The sequence below is a fragment of the Monodon monoceros genome, unplaced genomic scaffold (genome assembly GCF_005190385.1).
Source record: "Monodon monoceros isolate NGI ecotype Baffin Bay Population unplaced genomic scaffold, NGI_Narwhal_1 Super_Scaffold_2, whole genome shotgun sequence".
NCBI lineage: Eukaryota > Metazoa > Chordata > Mammalia > Artiodactyla > Monodontidae > Monodon > Monodon monoceros.
In genome coordinates, this window is record NW_021703776.1 from 66,863,886 (window position 1) to 66,884,796 (window position 20,911).

Sequence of the window (20,911 nt, forward strand, 5' to 3'; positions counted from 1 at the left end):
ACATGTAGGACTACATCAAACTAAAAAGTTTCTGGGGCTTCCCTGGTGGCGCAGTGGTTAAGAGTCCACCTGCTGATGCAGTGGACGCGGGTTCGTGCCGCGGTCTGGGAAGATCCCACATGCCACGGAGCGACTGGGCCCGTGAGCCATGGCCTCTGAGCCTGCGTGCCCGGAGCCTGTGCTCCACAACGGGAGAGGCCACAGCAGTGAGAGGCTCGCGTACCTCAAAAAAAAAAAAAAAAAAAAAGTTTCTGCAGAGCAAAGGAAGCAATCAACAAAATGAAAAAGTAATCAGTGGAATGGGAGAAAATACTTGCAATGCAGTATTTTTCTAGTTGTGATTCTCAGATGGCTACAGGGCTCACAGCAGCCTGGGCAGAAAGCTTTTTCTCTCCAAGGCTCAGGGATCGTCAATAGAATGATCATAGACAGAAGAGGTTGAAAGATCCCTAGAGGATGCTAATAGTTAGAAGTTGACAAGGTGAGAAGGAACCTACCAAGGCTACTGAGTAGGAATTGTTAGTGAACTATAGGGATACCAAGAGATAGTCAATCCCCAGGAGGCAAGTGAATAAAATATATAAGGGTGGGAGTGGAAAGCAATATCAAATGTTGTTGAAAGGTCAAGTTAAATGAAGGCTGTGAATTGTCTTTGGCATATTGGAGGTCTCTGGTGACCTTAATACAAAAAGTTCTAGTTGAGTGGTAGGGGTCAAAGCTTGAATGGATTTGGTTTCAAAGGGAATCAGAAAGGAAGAAATAGAGACAGAGAGTGTGGACAACTCTTTTGAGGAGTTGTTTTATAAAAGGAGAAGGGATTGAAGAGAGTGAGTACAAGGGGGCATGTGTCAAGGGAAAGAGTTGTCAGGTGGGAGAAATTACAGCATATTTATATGCTGATGGGAATGCTGTGGAGAAAGGAAAAATTGGTAATGTAGAGAGGGGGGTCAATTACTAGAGTAATTTCCCTGACTAGGTAGAAGGGCTTGGATCTAATACAAAGTGGACAAAAGAGAATTCTTATAGATACATTTTTAAAGTAATTTGTACTGTAGTCTGAATATATTTTCAGATTTATCTTCCTAGTCATGGATTCAATTTTCTGAAATGGAAAGCTGCATTTTAATTAGTTTATCAGACAGTCAGGAAGCAGAATACATGGATACAGGTACACATAGGCTGTTAGACATGGTTATGGCAGACTGATGAAGTCCTCTTCTTATTCCTTATATATTCTCATTAAATTGGAAGCAAAATCATTAGTTCAGGGAGAGCATTAGGAGAAGGTGTAAAAGTGGAGAGGGTATGAAGTAATCTTCGAAGAAGGTGAATAGATGAATTAGATAAATATACTGGGAGAGGGATAGAGACATGCTTGTGGTTTGAGTCTGGGCAGCATTTTCATCTATGACATCGCCCAGAGAGAGTAAAGCTCTTTATAAAGACCACAGAAACTGCAACAATATGAGAAAATTGGTGAGAAGTATTTTGTTCTTTCAAAAAGGAGGAATGGGGTTCAAAAAGGATGATCTGAGGGGAAAATATGTATGCTTAGGGCTCCCATTCTCCTTGAAGAAGTAATGTTTCACCCAAAATAGAGGATATATGTTTTGTGAGAAGACTGAAAAGAGTAGAACTAGAGGTCTGCATTGGAGAATGTCAGTGGGACCTCACTTCTTGTCAGCCCTTGGATGCTATGTTCGGATATGAAACCTCTTATTAGGGTCCTCAGGTTCTTTGTATGTACTCCCATCTCTCTAGTGGGTGGATCTGGACTCTTTGCAGCTGAGGATTGGATACCACCCTGTTAGTAGGACTGATTAAAGACTTGCTAATCTTGTGATTTAAAGTATATAAAGTAATGAAAGACTTACTGTACCTTCAACTTAAATGTCAATAAGATCAAACTAATGTAAAAGCCCAAATTGAATCTCTGTCATCGTGTAAATTATTTAACATAACAAATTCCTCCTGAATTTGATATATTTTCCCAGGTGAATTTGATACCCTTCCCATTTTGCCCTGCCAGGTGAAAGTTTCCATTCTATAATCTTCCAACTCTCAATATACTAGAATGGTTCATAATGTTGTCTTTCCTATTTGAAGATCAAAAATTAAGTAATCAGCTGATTTTGAGACTGAAATGCATACGAAATTTGTTATCAAATTTTGGAGATAGAGACCTTAACCTTTGAAAGAGAGGCATGATAGTCTTGACTCAAAGAAGAGCTAACTCAGAGACAGTCCTTTAAGCTACACTAGGAATCCTTCACTATAGGAATCTCTATTAATTAACCTATGTTAGTTAGGGGAGACGTGGTTGTGTTAACAGACTTCAACATCCCAATGACTTTACAGAATAGAAATGTGTTTCTTGCTCACTTAATAGTCCAGGGAAAATGTTTCAGTTGTGTTGGCCTTTTTTCAGATAGTCACTCAGGGACCCAGACATTTTCCATCATGTGCTTCTGTTACCCTTAAGGTCTTATAATCATAAGCCTCCCACCGGAAGACATGGGAAGAGGCTGGAGGAGCCCATGAAAGGATTTATGCGCCAGATACATTCATCATTTTTAATCATAATCTGAGTTGGCAAGAACTCAGAAACACGGTCATAACTAACTGCAGGGGAACCTGGAGAACATAACTTAGTGGTATTTCTAGGAAAAAGAGGTAAATGATTTTGGTGAGCTGCTTAAAGCCTCTGCCATACTAACGAAGGAAAGAGTGACTGTGGCAAAATAAGGACATTGCTGAGGATTTTGTTTATTGGAAGTCGGTTGTAAGAGAGATGCTCGAGAGATTTCTGACTTTTAAAATATAAATTTTTAAGAGCTTTATTCTCATGTGTTTAAGAAGGAAAACTGGTAGTGTAGGAAGGCAGCTCTTGGTGAGAAATTTATAGTTTGGATCACTTTCACTTCTTAAATTTAGCAGGAGAGGAGAGAATTTAAAAGATAACAAGAAATCAAAACCCAAATTGGAGAAATGGGTGTCTCCAAATTTTTTTTTAATTGAGGTATAATTGACATATAGCATTATATTGGTATCAGGTATGCAACATGATGACTCAATATTTCCATGTATTATGAAATGATCAACACAATAAGTTAACATCCACCACCATACATAGTTATAATTTTTTTCTTGTGATAAGAACTTTTAAGATCTATTCTCTGAAACAACTTTTATATATGCCATACAGTATCATTAGCTGTAGTCACCATGCTGTACATTGCATCTCCATGACTTATAACTGAAAGTTTGTACTTTTGACACCCTGTATCCATTTCACACCTCACCACTGCCCGCCTGCCCCCACCTCTGGCAACCGCCAATCTGTTCTCTGAATCTATGAGCTTGTTTTTTCCTTTTTTTCTCTTTTTTTTTCTTGGTTTTCACATATAAGTGAAATCATACAATATTTGTCTTTTTCTGTCTGAATTATTTCACTTAGTATAATGTCCTCAAGGTTTATGTTGCCATAAATGACAAGATTTCCTTTTTTAAAATGGTTGAATAATATTCCATTGGATATATATATACCACATTTTCTCTATCTATTCATCTGTTAGTGGATGCTTAGGTTGTATCCAAGTCTTGGCTATTGTAATAACACTGCAATAAAAATAGGGGTGCCTACATCTTTTTGAGTTAGTATTTTTGTTTCCTTCAGATTAAATACCCAGAAGCGGAATTGCTGGATCATATGGTAGTTGTAATTTTCTGAGGAATGTACATATTGTTTTCCATAGCGGCTGCACCAATTTACATTCCCACCAACAGTGCATAAGAGTTCCCTTTTTTCTGCATCCTTGCCAACATTTATTTCTTTTCTTTTTGGTAGACATTTTAACTGGTGGTAGGTGATATCTCATTGTGGTTTTGATTTTCATTTCCCTGATGATTGTGATGTTGAGCCCCTTTATATGTGCTTGTACCTGTTGTTCATCTGTATGCCTTCTTTGGAAAAATGTCTATTCAGAGCCTTTGCCCATTTTTTAATTGGATTTTTTTTGCTGTTGAGTTTTTTAAAAAATATATTCTGGATATTAAGCCCTTATCAGGTATACGATTTGCAAATATTTTCTCCCATTCGGTAGGTTGACTTTCTCTTTTGTTGATGGTTTCCTTTGCTGTGCAGATCTTTTAGTTTGATGTAGTCCCACTTGTTTATTTTTGCTTTGGTTGCCTTTGCTTTTGGTGTCAAATCCAAAAAATCATCACCAAGACCAATGTCAAGGAACTTACCACCTATGTTTTCTTTTAATGGTTTCAGATATTACATTTAAGTTTTTAATCCATGTTGAGGCAATTTTTGTGTATGGTGTAAGATGGTGGTCCAGTTTCATTCTTTTGCGTGTGGCTGTCCAGTTTTCCCAACACCATTTATTGAAAAACTGTCCTGGACGCAGACCTACTGGAGAATGGACTTGAGGATATGGGGAGGGGGAGGGGTGAGCTTTGACAGGGCGAGAGAGAGTCATGGACATATACACACTAACAAACGTAGTAAGGTAGATAGCTAGGGGGAAGCAGCCGCAAGGCACAGGGATATTAGCTCGGTGCTTTGTGACAGCCTGGAGGGGTGGGATGGGGAGGGTGGGAGGGAGGGAGACGCAAGAGGGAAGACATATGGGAACATATGTATATGTATAGCTGATTCACTTTGTTGTAAAGCAGAAACTAACACACCATTGTAAAGCAATTATACCCCAATAAAGATGTTTAAAAAAAAGAAAAACTGTCCTGGAAACTATTGTATATTCTTAGCTCCTTTAGTCATAAACTAATTGACCATATATGTATGGGTTTACTTTTGGGCTGTCTATTCTGTTCCATTGATCTATGTGTCTTTTTTATGCTAGTACCATACTATTTTGATTACTATAGCTTTGATATATAGTTTGAAGTCAAGAAGGATGATGGCTCAAGCTTTGTACTTTCTCAAGATTGCTTTTGAATATTCAGGGTCTTTTGTGGTTCTTTATAAATTTTAGGATTTTTTGATCTATTTCTGTGAAAAATGCCATTGAAAGTTTGATAGGAGAAATGTTCTAATCTCATTTTTTTTACATGTAACTGTCCAGTTTTTCCAGTACCACCTATTGAAGAGACTGTCTTTTCCCCATTGATTAATTGACCATAAGTGAATAGGTTTATTTCTGGGATTTCTATTATGTTCCACTGATCTATGTGTCTCTTTTTGTGCCAGTACTGTACTGTTTTGATGACTGTAGTTTTGAGTATAGTGTGAAGTCAGGAAGTGTGAAACCTCCAGCTTTGTTCTTTTTTCTCAAGGTTGCTTTGGCAATTCAGGCTCTTTTATGGTTCCATATGAATTTTGGGAATATTTGTTCTAGTTCTGTGAAAAATGCCATGCATCTTTTGATAGGGATTGCATTAAATCTATAGATTGCTTTGGGTAGTATAGACATTTTAACAATATTAATGTTTCCGATCCATAAGCACTGGATATCTTTCCATTTATTTGTGTCTTCATCAATTTTTCCCATCAATGTCTTATAATTTTCAGTGTGTCTTACGTCTCAAGTTAGTATCTTGTAGGAAGCCTATAGATGGGTCTTCTTTTTTTTTTAATCCATTCAGCCACTCTATGGACTAAATTCTCCAATCAAAAGACATTTACATTTAAAATAATTATTGATAGGTTTGTACTTATTCGCATTCTGTTAACTGTTTTCTGGATGTTTCATAGTTCCTCTGTGTCTTTCTTCTTCTCTTGCTCTCTTCCTTTGTGACTTGATGATTTTCTGTAGTGGTGTGCTTAGTTTCTTTTCTATTTTCCTTTTATGTATCTAGGTTTTTGCTTTGTGGTTATCATGAGGTTTACGTAAAACAATTTAAGTTTGAATGCAATCTACAGCTTTTTATATTTTTATTCCCCCCCCATGTTTTATAGTTTTGATGTCACATTTTACATCTTTTTATCTTGTGTATCCTTTAACTAATTGTTGTAGCTATAGTTATTTTTATTACCATTGTCTTTTAACCTTCATACTAGCTTTATAAGTGATTCAGCCACCACCTTTACATTATTCTGAATTTTACTATATATTTAACTTCTCCCATGAGATTTATACTTTCATATGTTTTCCTGTTACTAATTAGCACAATTTCATTTCAGCTTAAAGAAGTCTTAACTTTTCTTGTAAGGCTGGTTTAGTGACAATGAACTCCTTTATCTTTTGCTTGTCTGGAAAACTCTTTACCTCTCCTTCAACAACTTTGCCAGGTGGAGTATTCTTGATTGGAAGTTGTTTTTTTTTTTTTTCTTTCAGCATTTTGAGTATACCGTGTCACTCCCTTCTAGCCTACAAAGTTTCTGCTGAAAAATCTGCTGATGATCTTATGGGGGTTGCCTTGTGCATAACATAAGTTATTTGTCTCTTGCTGCTTGGATTCTCTTCTTGTCTTTAACTTTTGACAGTTTAATTATAATGTGTCTTGATGTGGGTCTATTTGAGTTCATCTTTTTTGGAACTTTCTGGGTTTTCTGGAACTTTCTGGGTTTTCTGGATCTGGATATCTGTTTCCTTCCCCAGGTTAGGAAAGTTTTCAGGCATTATTCAAATGAGTTTTCTCCTCTCTCTTCTCCTTCTGGGGCCCTTACAATGAAAATGTTGGTCTTCTTGATGTTGTCCCATAAGCCCCTTCAACTATCTCTACTTTTTTTCATTCTTTATTCTTTTTGCTGCTCCTATTGTGTGAGTTCCACCACTCTGTCTTCAATTCCATTGATCCTTTCTTTTGTTTTATCTAGTTTGCTGTTAAATCCCTCTAGTGTATTTTTCAGTTCAGTTATTATATTCTTCAGCTCTGTGACTTCTCTTTGGCACTTCTGTATATTTTCTATCTCTTTGTTGAAGTTCTCACTGGGTTCATTCATTCTTCTCCCAAGTTTGGTGACCATCTTTATTACCACTATTTTGAAATTTTTTTCAGGTAAATCACTCATCTGTTTCATTATTGACTTTTTCTGAGGTTTTATCTTGTTCTTTCATTTGGAATATATTCCTATTTCTTCATTTTCCTCGACTCTCTGTGTTGGTTTCTATGCACTAAATAAAACAACCATGTCTCCCAGTCTTAAAGGAGTGGTCTTGTGTAGGAGATGAAACTTAATGTTCTACTCTGCCTTAGCTCTTTGTTGTCTGTCAATCCTTTGTGATTGTTCATGAAGCCTGTTTTATTTTTAGTGGCTCCTTGTAGTTGAGGGTGTGCCAAGACCTGTCAGTGGAGGGGAGGATCTGTCAGTACCTAGATTCAAGTGGTTTGGAAGCCAGGCCCTCAGGCAGCAGCTTTTAAAGTACGTAAATACATGTAGTCCTGTGGGGTCACAAGCATAAATCTCACTGGCCACCAGGGCCAGGAAATATAGAGGAGTCTTCTGGGTGGCAGTTACAAAAATCAGGGTGCCAGACAAGCAGTCTTCCGGGACATGCTGGTAACCTGGAATGAGGCAGAGGGAGAGCACAAATGTGGCATCCACCCACCTCTGTCCGTGCTGTTCTTACCTCAGTAGGTCCCTAGATGTGTGCTAAACCAGATCCCTGACCTCAGAATAAAGTTCCAGGTCAAGCAAATAGGTCTCTGTCACAGAAAGACTGGGTGCAGGTTTCAGTCTCCTGACTGTGCAGTGCCCTGGGGATGGTAGCCAGCCAAGAAGTGACTCTCCAATTATTGTAGTCCCATGGGACACATGAATGCCAGCCCTGCTGGCCACCAGAGCCGGTGATCAAATGGTGTCCCATGGGTGGCAGTCACAAAAACCAGGGCACCAGACATGCATAGGGCTCTTCTCTGAGAGATACTGGTGCTCTGCAACATGACAGAGGGAGAGTGCAAAGATAGTGCCGGCCCTCTGAGGTCTCTGGAAAGGATTACAGTCATCCCTTATATGTGTGTTTAATTAGAATCCTGTCCCTCAGGTCATAACTATGAATATAAGCTAATAGGCCTTTTTCACAGAAAGACTGGGCTCCTGGGTCTGTTGCCTCTTGCTGGCCCTGGGAGTGTTGACAATTAAGAACTCTTTCTTGGTTGGTTAATAGTGACAGTGATTGAGGCACTCATGAAAGTACATACTAGGGAACACAGTTATAAACTCTACCTGGAGTTTCATCTTTGAGGAGGTAGCTTATGAGCTGAGTTGTTCAACAAGCATCAAGAATTAACTCTGCTGGTGATATGCTAGATGGCCTGAGAATACAAAATTAAATAGAAGGAGCATTTGTCTCTTGTCTGAAGATTTACAATCTTGAATTAATAGTTTGAATAGGAAGACACAAATAGTCAATAAGGTAGTAAGGCTGATAGCCAATTTGCTGAACTGTTAAAATACCAAATTCTTCCATACCAGGGTAAGTAGCAGCTAATCCAGGTACTCCTTAATTTGTTCTCTACTCTGTCCTGCCTCATTATCACCCCCAATCCTGTCTTCCATAGTGCCCGAACTTTCCTGTGTTGTAGTAACTAAAGGTTTAATACTTTTATGCACTCAACATTTTACATATAATCCCAGGGGATGCACTTCACCAAGGGGTAAAAAAGTTTCAAGCCTTGAAGTAGCAATGAGAATTTGGTAATCTGCAGTTAAAGGCCAAAGTGTGAAGTTCAAGTTGGGGAAGAGAGGGAAATGGAAATGAAGAACTCATAAGGATAATATAGACCCACGGAGAGATATTAAGCAGATATATTTTATAAAATGATAATTTTGACCAACCTTAGTATATAAGCACTCATTGATGTGTGTTGAACTAGCTATTATGATGCTAATGAATTATTATTAGTAACATATACTCTTACTTTGCATATGTTTTTTGCTGTTGCTCTTTCTGTTCCTGCCAGCTAATGAGTTTGCATCCACATTTGCAAGATGGCTAATCCTTGTCTGGGATCTTATCTGCTGATGAAACAAAAGAAAATGAGATGAGGCACACAGAGGAGATTGAGCTAGAGATGTAGTTTCCATAAGCACAAACCTCCAACCAATGGGAGGAAAAAAAGAAAAGCTTCATACATATAGACTTGCATGCAGGGAATTTACCTCCTTAGCTATACAATTATAAAATCTATTATGCCAATATTACTCCACTTTTCAATAGGTGATTTCAGAATTATAGACATGAGCACTGAAAAATCACTGGGAGGGGGAAAAAAATCAAACTTGGTTGATCTGGAGTGATTTTTCCATTTCACTCAGAACATTTTACCAAACAGTATCCGAATATTGACAAATAGGTCTACTCATCAATGTGCATAGGCATGAGATCACTAAGAAGTTCTGGATTAAAAAAGGGCCAGTAAGAAAGATTGGCTATATGAAAATATTGAGAGAATTGATTCCCCATTGCTTCCTTCCTTCCCAAAGAGAGAATGTATTCCTTATTAATGGATGATTATTACAGGTCAAATAATAAACACCCAAAACAGTACCTGAGCAAATCAGTGTTTTATTTTTACATCATAGTTTACTGTTCTTCCTGACAGTCACTGCATTGTAGATACTGTCAATTATAATTCCTAACACTATGTGTATAATGTTTCTTCATCTTCCATCTTAAGAGTAACTGAGTAATGTTATTTACTTCCATCACATTTTAGTCTTCATATTCTTCCAGCAGCAAGCTCCAAAATCAAAATCTAACAATCAATAGAATATGTATGCATAAAAAAATCCAAAATTTATCCCCTTTGAGACATATGGGAATAAAATTTTCATATTCCCAAAGGTCTGCATTTTTTTGGCATTGAACAGGGTATTACAATTTAACACAAAATCAGGTGACATTTAATACTATTTAATATTTTACAACTCTTTCTCTACTAATACAGATCATCTTAATGTGATAGAAATGTTTCTTGCACAGCATCATCTGGGGGGAAGCTTTGCCCCTATGGTGTTCCTCTTCTCCATCCCTCTGCCTGGGGTTGGTGGTGATGCCTCCCCATCGCAGCAGCTCAGGGAGATCCATGCAGGCAGTCCTCTTCACTCTGAATGGGCAAGCGCTCTGGAGGAAGAACAGATTCCAATTTCTGCCAGCGCTCTGGAGGCCACAGGATGTGAGTAGCATGACCATGCAGGAGTCCCAGGGAAACCTGAACTCATGAGAGACACAAAGTGAGAAAGATGTTCTTTTATACAGGATCATCATTAATATCTTGAAAACAGAATTTGATCCGGGTCTGATGTTCCATGGAAAGATAACGATGATGATTAAGAGAGTAAACCCTTAGTGGCATTTTTTCTAGGTGCTTTATATATGTAAGTTCCTTTAATACAACCATTTGAGGTAGGTACTGATATCCCCTTTTCGCATAAGAGAAAACTATGTTCAGGGAGGTTAAAGCACTAGCCAGAGGTCACATAGCTCTCAAACCACAGAGGCTGGCTTCAAGGCTGGGTAGTCCAAGTTCAGGGGCTGCACCCTTAACCTCTATCGTCAGTAGACTGGTTGCTTAACCCCCGGAGGCATGAATCTGGTTTACATTCTCAGAATTTCCTCCAGCGTTCCCAGTATCTCAGAGAGACTTTTTCTTTTTCTTTTTTTTTTTGGTGGAAAATCAGAGATACCTTAAAAATATCTATATGTTGTAAAAAATACTGTCCCACATACTGGATGAGCAGCAGAAGTTAGGTGTGAGACTGGGTAGGGTGCCTCCACCGAAAGTACACTGAGCAATTTGGATCTACTGCTCACGAGGAGAGGTGGGAAACCAAGGGGAAAAAATCCAGTATATGGTCTTCTACTGATGATGGTTCGACTTTTGACTTTATGATGGTGTGAAAGCAAGACGCACTCAGTAGAAATCATACTTCCAATTTTGATCTTTTCCCAGGCTAGCAATATACGGTATGATACTGATACTTTCTTGTGATGCTGGGCAGTGTCTTTGAGCTGCACAATTACAAGGGTAAACAATTGATACACTTACAACCATTTTGTTTTTCACTTTCAGTACAGTATTCAATACCTTACATGAGATATTCAGTACTTTATTATAAAATAGGCTTTGTGTTAGCTAATTTTGCCCAACCGTAGGCTAATGTTAAATGTTCTGAGCACGGTTAAGGTAGGCTAGATGAAGCCATGATGCTTGGTAAGTTAAGTTTATTAAATGCATTTTTTACTTAAGATATTTTCAGCCTTCAGTGGGTTTATCAGGATGTAACCCTATCATAAGTGGAGGAAAATCTATATGAAAATCACTGCAGATGGTAAAAGACATACCAGGCTGGAAGAGGAGGCAAGGGAAGGGAACTTCTCCTGGAGGATATAAGACTGAGTCCTGAGAGGGAGGGAGCCCTTAAAGACATGTCAGGGCTCCCTAGGGACATGAACTGCAGTGCTCCAAAGAATGTAGCAAAAAAAAAAAAAAAAGAAAAGAAAAAATGTAGCAAACCGGTTTAAAATGCAGATCAAGGCCCTATACTCAAAGATTTCCAGGCCCTCCCTCAGACCTGTGAAGGGTAATCTGTGCCTTTTGTTGGTGCTATCAGGTAATATTTTAATGGTATGCAGAAGCTTACAAAACACACTCATATTGAGTGCCATCTATAAACCAGATACTATGTGTCCATTTTATTTTCAGATGTTTTTCCTATAAATTGGAGCTCCATAGTAATTAACATATGACACTGCTTTCATTAAAGTTCTTCTATTTATATGCATTTGAAAAAACACACTGCCCAGAGACTTAGAGCTGGATGTCAAGGGAGACACTTCGAAATAGATAACCAGAAACATTAAAAAAAAAAAAGTAAAGAAAACATTCACAACATCTTGAAATACAAACAAAATAAGCCCAAAGGGTACCAAGAAGCCCATGGGCCCAATAAAGGAATTTTTCTTCAACTTGTTGCTGTAAAAATCAAACCTACAGAAAATTTGAAAATGTTGTATAAAAAACAGCTCTATTCACCAAAATTCACCAGTTATTTACACTTTGCTGCATTCATTCCCCTCTCATGTGTGCATATATGTATTTCTACACATATACTTTTTCCTGAAACACTTGAAAGTTGTCATTATGCTGAATTTATCCCCCAATACTTCAGCGTGTATCACCTAAGACACTTTCCTGCATGAACACAATACGTTATATGCAAGACATTTAATATTGATACAATATTACTTAATATACAATCCATATACAAACATTTTCAGTTGTCCAAATGTGTTTCAGAGTGATTTTATTTTTTTAATTTTCAACTGAGGATCATAAATTGCATCATGATTGTGACTATGATGCTTCAGTTTCCATTTGGCTTAATCTAGAGGTTCTACATCTGTAATTGCCCGATTGTTTTCCCCTCCTGATTAGAGTCAAGTGTTCTTGGCAAGAATACCATATAGTTGATATTATATTCTTACCATTTTATCACATCAGGAGGCACAAAATATCAGTTCACCTCATGTCATGTGAAGTTTGATCATTCGATTAAGGTGAGGTTGACCAGGTTTCTCTTGCAAACCAATCAATCATTTTCCTTTTGTAATAAGTAATCAGGGGGATGATATTTTGAAATGTAAATATCCTGTATGTCAACAACATATCATCTCACTGCTCTCTGAAGGAAGCTGGTTTCTAAAGCATCTAGTAATTCTGCCTGAATCCTGCCTGAAACAGGATAATCAATTATCCTTTCTAAATTTGTTATTTCTTTTACGTTTATTAGCTTCCCTTCTTCTCTTAAGAAGTGCTGTCCCCTCCAACCTCAAATGCCTATATATATATACATATATATATGTATATGTGTGTGTGTGTATATATATATATATATATATATATATATATAGTTTTTTTTTTAATTGTGGCACACAGGATCTTTTAGTTGTGGCTTGCAGGATCTAGGTCCCTGAACAGGGATCAAACCCAGGCCCCCTGCATCGGGAGCACGGAGTCTTAGCTGCTGAACCACCAGGGAAGTCCCCAAATGCCTATATTTTAACATAAAAGATTCCTTTTTAAATTCAAAATCTTACTATAATTTGGTTTGTTTGATACTCAGATGTCCTACATTGGGCCAGTGGGAGTCCTTTGTTCATTTTTGGATATGTCTCCATGAATCTCTGAGCACTTCCTAACTTTTTGGTACCATTAGGTGTTGTGGGCTTACCTTGTACTTTATACCTGTTCCCTCTGAAATTAGACATCTCTTTAAAGAGCCTTGGTTTCTTTTATCAAGGAATGCTACTTAGAAATCAAGATCTGGTACTAGATGTGCTCATTGCTCCTGGGGGTGTCAATCTTCTATGCCATTTCAGGGGATAAACATAAAAAGCCCCAAACCACAGGATTCTCTCTTACCTTCATGCATTCCCTATTTCTATCTCCCTTCTTCCAGAGTGAGCACTCTGTCTCCCCATAACAACACATTTACACTATCCTAAAATACACAAAAAATAGTTTTGAGATCACTGTACTATCAATACTACCAACAACAAATTTTCTGAGTAAAAATCGAGATTTCTTTGCAATTACTTTGGTCCTTAAAATAGATCTCATTTTAAGGGTGTATTGGCAGAGTCCTGTATTCAAAACTTAGTTGAATTCAGTCTTTTTTTCTTCCCAATATACAGTTATATTTCCATTCGATATATAGTTAGGCCCATTTGTTTCTATTTGTATTCAATTTTAGAGTTTGCTTTTGTTATCCTTTTTGATTCAATTTAACTTTTGAATAAATATTTAAATGGTTTAAGAGTAAAATTATTCTTAAAAGGTATGGCATGCAGAATAATGTCCCCACACAAACTCCCAAGGTGCATATCCTGATCCCCAGAAGGTGTGAATATGTAATGTTCCAGGGCAAAAAGGGAATTAAGGTTACAGATGGATTTAAGGTTGCTGATCAGTTGGTCTTAAGATAAGGAGACTATCCTATAGGATCCCATGGATACAAATGTAATCACAAAGGTCTTAAATGTAGACCAGCTAGGCAGAAGGGTCAGATTCAGAGAGAGATTTGAAGATGCTGATGCAGAACAGGGCCATGAGCCAAGGAATGCAGGTGGGCTCTGAAAGCTGGCCAGGAAACAAATTATCTCCTAAAGCTTCCAGAATAAAGGCAGCCCCGCTGATACCTTAATTTTAGCCTAGTGCCCATTTTGGACTTTTGGCCTCCAGAACTGTAAGATAATAAACTTACGTTGTCTTAAGCCACTAAACTTGTGGTGACTTATTACAACAGCAATAGGAAATAATAAACTAATAAAAAATACACGGACGTTCCACTCCCATCTGCTACCTTACCTCTCTAATTAATAGGCTAACTATATTAATTAGTTTCTGGTTTATCCATTTTTTTCCAAAAAAGAAACCCAAATACATATTTTTATCAGTTTTTATCTATTACATTCTTATTTCCCTTTTTTCTCATACTGAAGGTATATATTCCCTTTTGCATGGTACCTTTATTCTTAACAGCATATCCTGGAAACCACTTCCTATCACTTCATAAAGATGGAGCCTGTGGCTTTTACAAAAGCCCTATCCCACAGCCAAGCGATTCTGATTAACCCCACTAGAAATCTAGATCTGGACTTTCCACTTGGCTTCACACCAAGAAAAAAGGTAAACCTAACCAAATTTAAAAAGTCTCTTGAATATATCTGGAACTCCTAAGTAACCATTCTAACCATATTAACTGCAGAAGCCTAGATCTAAATGGTCTGTCATGCTGCCGTTTTTTTAATCTATTTTTGTTCTTGTCTGGGCTCAGCTGAGCTAGAGAACAGCTGGTCTCCATCCCCTCCACAATAACCCTTTTTAGATTTGATAGCTGCTACTCAGTTGTTCCTCAAGCCTTTATTTGCTTTTCCAAGTTGTTTAACTTTTTTCATAAGGTTGATCTGCCAATCTTTTAACTTGGCTGAACTCTTGCCAATATTTTTGCCTGATTTCTTAGTTTCGGAGATCAATTTTTACAGAGTGATTCAATTTTTTTAAATCAACATTCAGTTTACCAAAACCTATTATAATTTTATTCCAAACATTTATTAGAGATGCTACTCTAACTTCCTGAAAAAAAATGATTCATCTTCATAATTATAAATAATGGTGAAAATTCCCACAGATGGATGATGTCAGTATCATTTTTAAATATGGTATGGGAATGCAAAATTTAACTGTTTTTTAAAGACTGAGATTAAGATAGAGAGTGCCTAGTCACTCTCTTAGCTATCTTGTCACAGATCTTTTTTTTTTTTTTGGTTGGTATGTACATAGACATGCAAAGAACACAGTGAATTTAAAAGGGCATAAAAATCCAGAAATATATTAAACTTTAAACAATTTAAAAGTTCTCTTCAGGTACAGCTTTGGTGTCCACACATACTGTGTTAGGCATGGTCTTCCAGAGAAACAGAACCAATAAGCTGTGTGTATATATAGGAAGAGATTTATTTTAAGGAATTAGCTCACACAATTATGGAGACTTGGTGAGTCCAAAAATCTGATGCAGAGGGCCAGTAGGCTAGAGACTCAGGAAAGAGCTGTAGTTTAAGTAAGTTCAAAGGCAATCTGCTGGTAAATTCCTCCCTGGTTGGGGGAATGTCAGCCTTTTGTTCTTTTCAGGCCTTCAACTGACAGATCTGCAGTATGTGGGTGTGACTTATCCAACCTGCTTTCAAAGTCCACCCATCTAAATGTGAATCTCATCCAAAACCACTCTCGCTGAATGATGTTTGACCAAACATCTAGGCGCCTTGGCCCAGCCAGGTTGACCCACAAAATTAACCATCATACCTACAAATATAATCACCTCTGACAAACATATTTCCTCTGTGCTTACTCAGTGTCACACACAGTGTTCACTATTTTCGGGGTGACGTTCCAAACGACTTACTTACACATACAGACTCATTTAATTCTCACAATAACCCTGATGCAGGTACTATTATTGTCTCTACTTCATAGTTGAGTAAACTCAGGTATAACAATACATTTTTTGAGCTGAGGCTTTAATGCATGCCCTCTGGCTCTCGAATATCTGTATCAGGATCATCACCATATAATTTATTATACAAATGAGACACTTCTGACAGTCAATGGGGGCACTTTTTAAATTAAGGCAGGATAGTAATTTGTTCAAGACTGTCCTGGACAAACTAAGATACGGTCACCCCAATCATACTACTTCTTGATATTCCTAGGTCCCACATATACTTTCCTGAAACAAGTAGATTTATCAAAAGGAAATGCACATTATGGGCAGAATTGTGTTCCCCCCAAATTCATATACTGAAGCCCTAACCCCTAGTACCTCAGAATGTGACTGTGTTTGGAGATAGGGCCTTTGAAGAGGGGACTAAGATAAAATGAGGTCATTAGGGGAGGCCCTAACCCAATCTGACGGTATGCTTGTAAGAAGAGGAGATTAAGGCACACAAAGAGGTAACAGGGTTGCGTGCAGACAGGTGAAAGACCATGTAGGCACACAGCAAAAGGACAGTCACTTGCACGCCAATGAGAGTGGCCTTGGAAGAAACCAAACTCACCAACAGTGATCTTGGACTTCTAGGCTCCAGAACTGTGAGAAAATTTGTTTAAGCCATGCAGTCTGTAGTATTTTTTTATGACAGCCCTAGTAAACCAATACAGACATAAATAAAAAGGAACACTGTGCTGGAAGCCAGCTCCTGAGATGTCCCAATATTCACACAAAATAGGGGAACAAAGGAAGAGGATGAGAAAAAAAATCTGTTATTAAAGAGCGAGAGAGAAAGAGAGATGCTTACGCATGTATTGAACACAATTTTTTTCAATAGCTTAAATACGCTGACCAACCAACCTAATATTTTATTGGGACTCAACGCTCCCCTCTCTTTGCTCGTTTGTGTTCCCTGTGTAGATGTGTCTCCTCCAGGGGATTCACAGTATTTTTAGGCTTGAGGAATTCACTTTTACAGTAAATTTTAAAACACAACACCAAAAACACATTAAACATTATAAACCCTTAGCAGATCATTGTATTTTTAGTATCTACTGAATGAGAAAATAGGTCCATTTACATGTATTAATGAGCCTCTTACAATAACTCTTTTGCCCAAAGATGGGGAATCAAGGATCTAGAATATTTGTCACCAAACTATTTTGATTGTGTACCCCACTAGCAAAAATACTTGAGAATTCACCTTTGTATTTATATATTTAAAATTGTATATATAATATATAAATATAAAATTATATAATATATAATTATATAAAAGTATATTAAAATTATATATACATATGTATTAGTATTAACACTCTATAAAACCAAATGTTAGTAAAGCTCAAATTCTTATTTTTCAGATCCAAAGTTCTACTTATTTATTTATTTATTTTGCATCCAAGGGATCACTATAAACACCCCCTATATATTCCTGCTCCCTCTTTAGAAATCCCTTCTCTGGCAAACACCAAAATTACTGTCTGGAAAGTGATCAGTGCTATCAGTCAACTGGCTTGGTTTGTCCACATGCTGCCAAGGGACCACATGGACTAAATTTACAGTGAACTACCTGTCTGTCTTTGATCGAATTGGCTCCACTAAGAAGTTATTTTGGCATCTGGCAGACACAGCCTCCATGGGCCCAGCCTTTGCTTCAGGTGCCAGGGGCACAGGTGTGTGTCACTCTGGTTCCCTCCACCCATTCCCACAGGGCTACAGTCTACAGAACACTCTTCTGATTCTTGGCTTCAGGGCACCCTCTGTTGAAGGAAGAGCTTGCAAGGACAGTCTGTGAGTACTGTGGTAAAATAATAAAAATAAAACCAGTTACTTTGTACTGGTCATTGCTGAGCAAGGACAAACATAAGCACATGAGTCTAGAGACAGGACAGAGGGGAAAACACAGAAAAGAAGTTAAGGAAGGAAGAAAGAAGATGACTGTTAATGTGAGCAAACTCCTTTTTAAAAAGATGTTCAGAACTAGAGCCAGGGTCAGAAGAAGACCAATATGAAAAATCAGGTGAAGCATAAAACTTCCAAGTTTATGTGATTAAAATGTTTTCTGAAAAGGACAATGTTTCATCCAAGATTAGGAATTACTTTTCAGCAACAAGTATTTGTTGAATGAGTGAATGTTCATTAAAGAGGAAAGCTAAAATCTGGAAATGCTATATTTTCTGATCTGGGCATCAAGGAAATTCCCTAACTTATCTTAGGAGAAACATCCATAGTTTGCTAGAAAACAATATTAAGTGACATAAGAGCTTTACAGATGATGTGCCACCGTGGATTGACCACAGACTAGTGCTACCAAAAAACTGTGATACAGTTCTTGATACAGTTCTTTGGTCCAGTCTCAAAAGAATTTTTTAAAGTTACAGTATGGAATTTAAAACATATACATAAAATACATAGATTTAAAATTTTTATATTTACTGCCTCTCAAGAATTTTTAAATATATTACACAGGCAAAGAAAATTGGTCTGGATTGCCTCTGGTGACCACCATTTACCTCCAAAACAAATGAACAATATTAGGGAGGAGAGAAATGTGTAATGACTGGTCCTCAGTCTCCTGGGATGAGTACCGTTGGTTTTTGAGTAACAGACCAAAATTCTGGCTACTTGTCCTCTTCCACACATTAAACTTTTCCTGAATACAACATCCACCTCAGTCTGCTCACAGTGGCAGCCAGGGAACACTGCTCACTGCTGTATTGACAAACTCTTTCTGGACTGGAGTACCACAAAAGAGGATGTTGTCTTGATAACTACTGATAAGACCAGAGATGCGAGTGGTACCTGGAGAGCAGGACACTGGAGAGAAACATGGCACTTCACTCAGGGCCCGTGCTTTGGTACTGTGCATTCAACATGATGCTGCAAGTGGAGAGCGCAGGGCAGGTTCTGTGCACTGGTGATCAATCCCGAGGGAGCAGAGCACTGTACACCAGTTACTAATCCCGTGGAAGGACTCCAACTAAATGGAGGACAGCATAGATCATCACAATGCCAGCCACAAGGAACAGACGTCTAACATCTCACCCACTGCATCTTGGTGTCCGTCACCAAGGAAAACACAACGCCATCAAGCGCTGGATGGAAAAGTGCAACGCTCACACAGAGAAGAGACAGAGCAACATCGGCTTCCACTGTGGGTGTTGCTGGTACTCAGCTCCACAGAGAAGGATGCCCTGATAGTGCAGAGATTTGCCTTCCTGGCCCTGCCTCTGTGGTCACCATTTTCTGGGACTGTCAGTGTTACACAACAACAACACTCAAGGCAGGTACTTAAAAACAACCTAAAAGACTAAGAGAAAGAGGTTGAGGAGAACAAAATAATTCCTTTATCAGAGAGCATAAAAGTGAGCTCTCTTGAAATTATGAACAAAAGCAGATGCGTGGTCTAAGTGAATCAAAAAGAATTAGAAATAAAGACAGGCAAAAACATACCATATGGAAAAATAAGCAACGGCACTGTTTTAAAATATTATGAAAAGGATATTTTTTGTAAGTCTGAAGGATAGAAATGATAGCACCTACTTTATTTTTACACATGGATTAACATATACAAATCTGAGGTTTTCATTAACATTGTTTGATACAGTAGACAAGGGTCAGAAAGAGAGTAGTAGTGGCTTGTCAACCAGCACACGTTCCCAAGATGCTTATCTACACAGTGTTGAGCAGATAAACATAGTCCCCTAAACAAAAACATGTAGGGAGACTGCTTGAAGTCTAAGCAAGCACTGACTGGCATCTACTCAAACACAAACTAGGAATGGCAAAGCTTTGGTTGTAGAGGTGAATGAGAGGCAGGAGGGTCATGTACTAAAGAATTATGCAGAAGACAAACAAGGAAAGTAACACTCCTAAGACCTAAGCTGGTGAGCAAAAGAATATATAGGAAGAAAGGAGGGGAGAAGGAAAGCTCTAGAAAAATGGAGAAATAAGTTAGAACAGAGGGGAAGCAGCAGCAGGTAAGGTAAAAGGCACAGAGGCAGTGGTGGCACACTGAGAAAGCTTTATTTGTGGGGAATGGACCACTTCCATTGCCCCCCTCCCACAGGGACCCTAGTAGCAGCACCAGTTATGAGAACACGTCACCATCCAGAAAATCCCAGCGCTGTTCTCTTTCTCCTCCCTGAAGTGACAAGAGGAAGGGTCCTTGTACCTGGGAATATTTCCCTTGGATGAGAACGCTTTCCTTCCTAAAGATGTATAATACAGGCTCACAGTACCTTATCTACAATTCCAAACTCCAAAGAGCTCCGAAAGTTCAATTGTTTTGTAACTCTCTGGTAGCAAAACCAGACGTGACCTAAACTGTTAGGAAATCATACCCTTTATTTATCCCCTGCAGTGTGCCTATTCATAATTTTTGCTGCAGAAGTATTAACGTGCTTGATTATAGAAGTTGCCCCAGACTCTGCTGGGAACGTTATGTTACATGGCAGAGATACTGTTTAGATGCTGTGTGTAGACACTGATACCACCTTTTCAACATCCAAACAGTCTGATTTCTGAAACACATTTGCCCTCCAAGTTTTAGATATAGTATTACTATAATATCTGCAAAGATGAATATCTACCAAAGAGGATAAATGTAACCAGAGTTTTGGGCTCAGTCCTAGGTGGGATGGGACCCCGTCTAGGACCTCACCAACTGGCGGGAAAGACAGATGTTTAAACAGAGCATCAAAATACAATCCAATATGACAGACATATAAAGGAGCCAAGTGCCCTGGGAGCAGAGACTGCAGTCAGGCCTTGGGAAGGTTCCACTGAGCCGATGCATCTAAGCTGGCTCCCAGGGATGATGGAGACTTCCCTCTCCTGAGGGTAGACCTTTACCCAATGACATCCCCTGCCAGATTTCTGTCTAGAGCATTCTCCTAATCCTCCTTGCCCCCCCCCCCCCACTGAGTTGCAAAATTGAGACGATGTGAT

The 20,911-nt window shown here is 38.4% G+C and overlaps 1 protein-coding gene across 2 annotated transcripts in view; it reads right to left on the bottom strand.

Annotated features, from left to right (window-relative positions):
• Positions 1-9,464: 9,464 nt before the first annotated feature.
• Positions 9,465-20,911, bottom strand: part of IMMP2L (inner mitochondrial membrane peptidase subunit 2) — an 899,397-nt gene continuing 887,950 nt past the window's right edge. Inside the window, exon 6 of one of the 2 annotated variants that reach the window (XM_029233255.1) lies at positions 9,465-10,122. In XM_029233255.1, coding sequence (XP_029089088.1) covers positions 9,985-10,122 — 138 coding nt within the window. In that variant the 3' untranslated portion in view covers positions 9,465-9,984. The remainder of the gene's footprint in view (positions 10,123-20,911) is intronic. The other variant, XM_029233254.1, reaches the window with a different exon arrangement.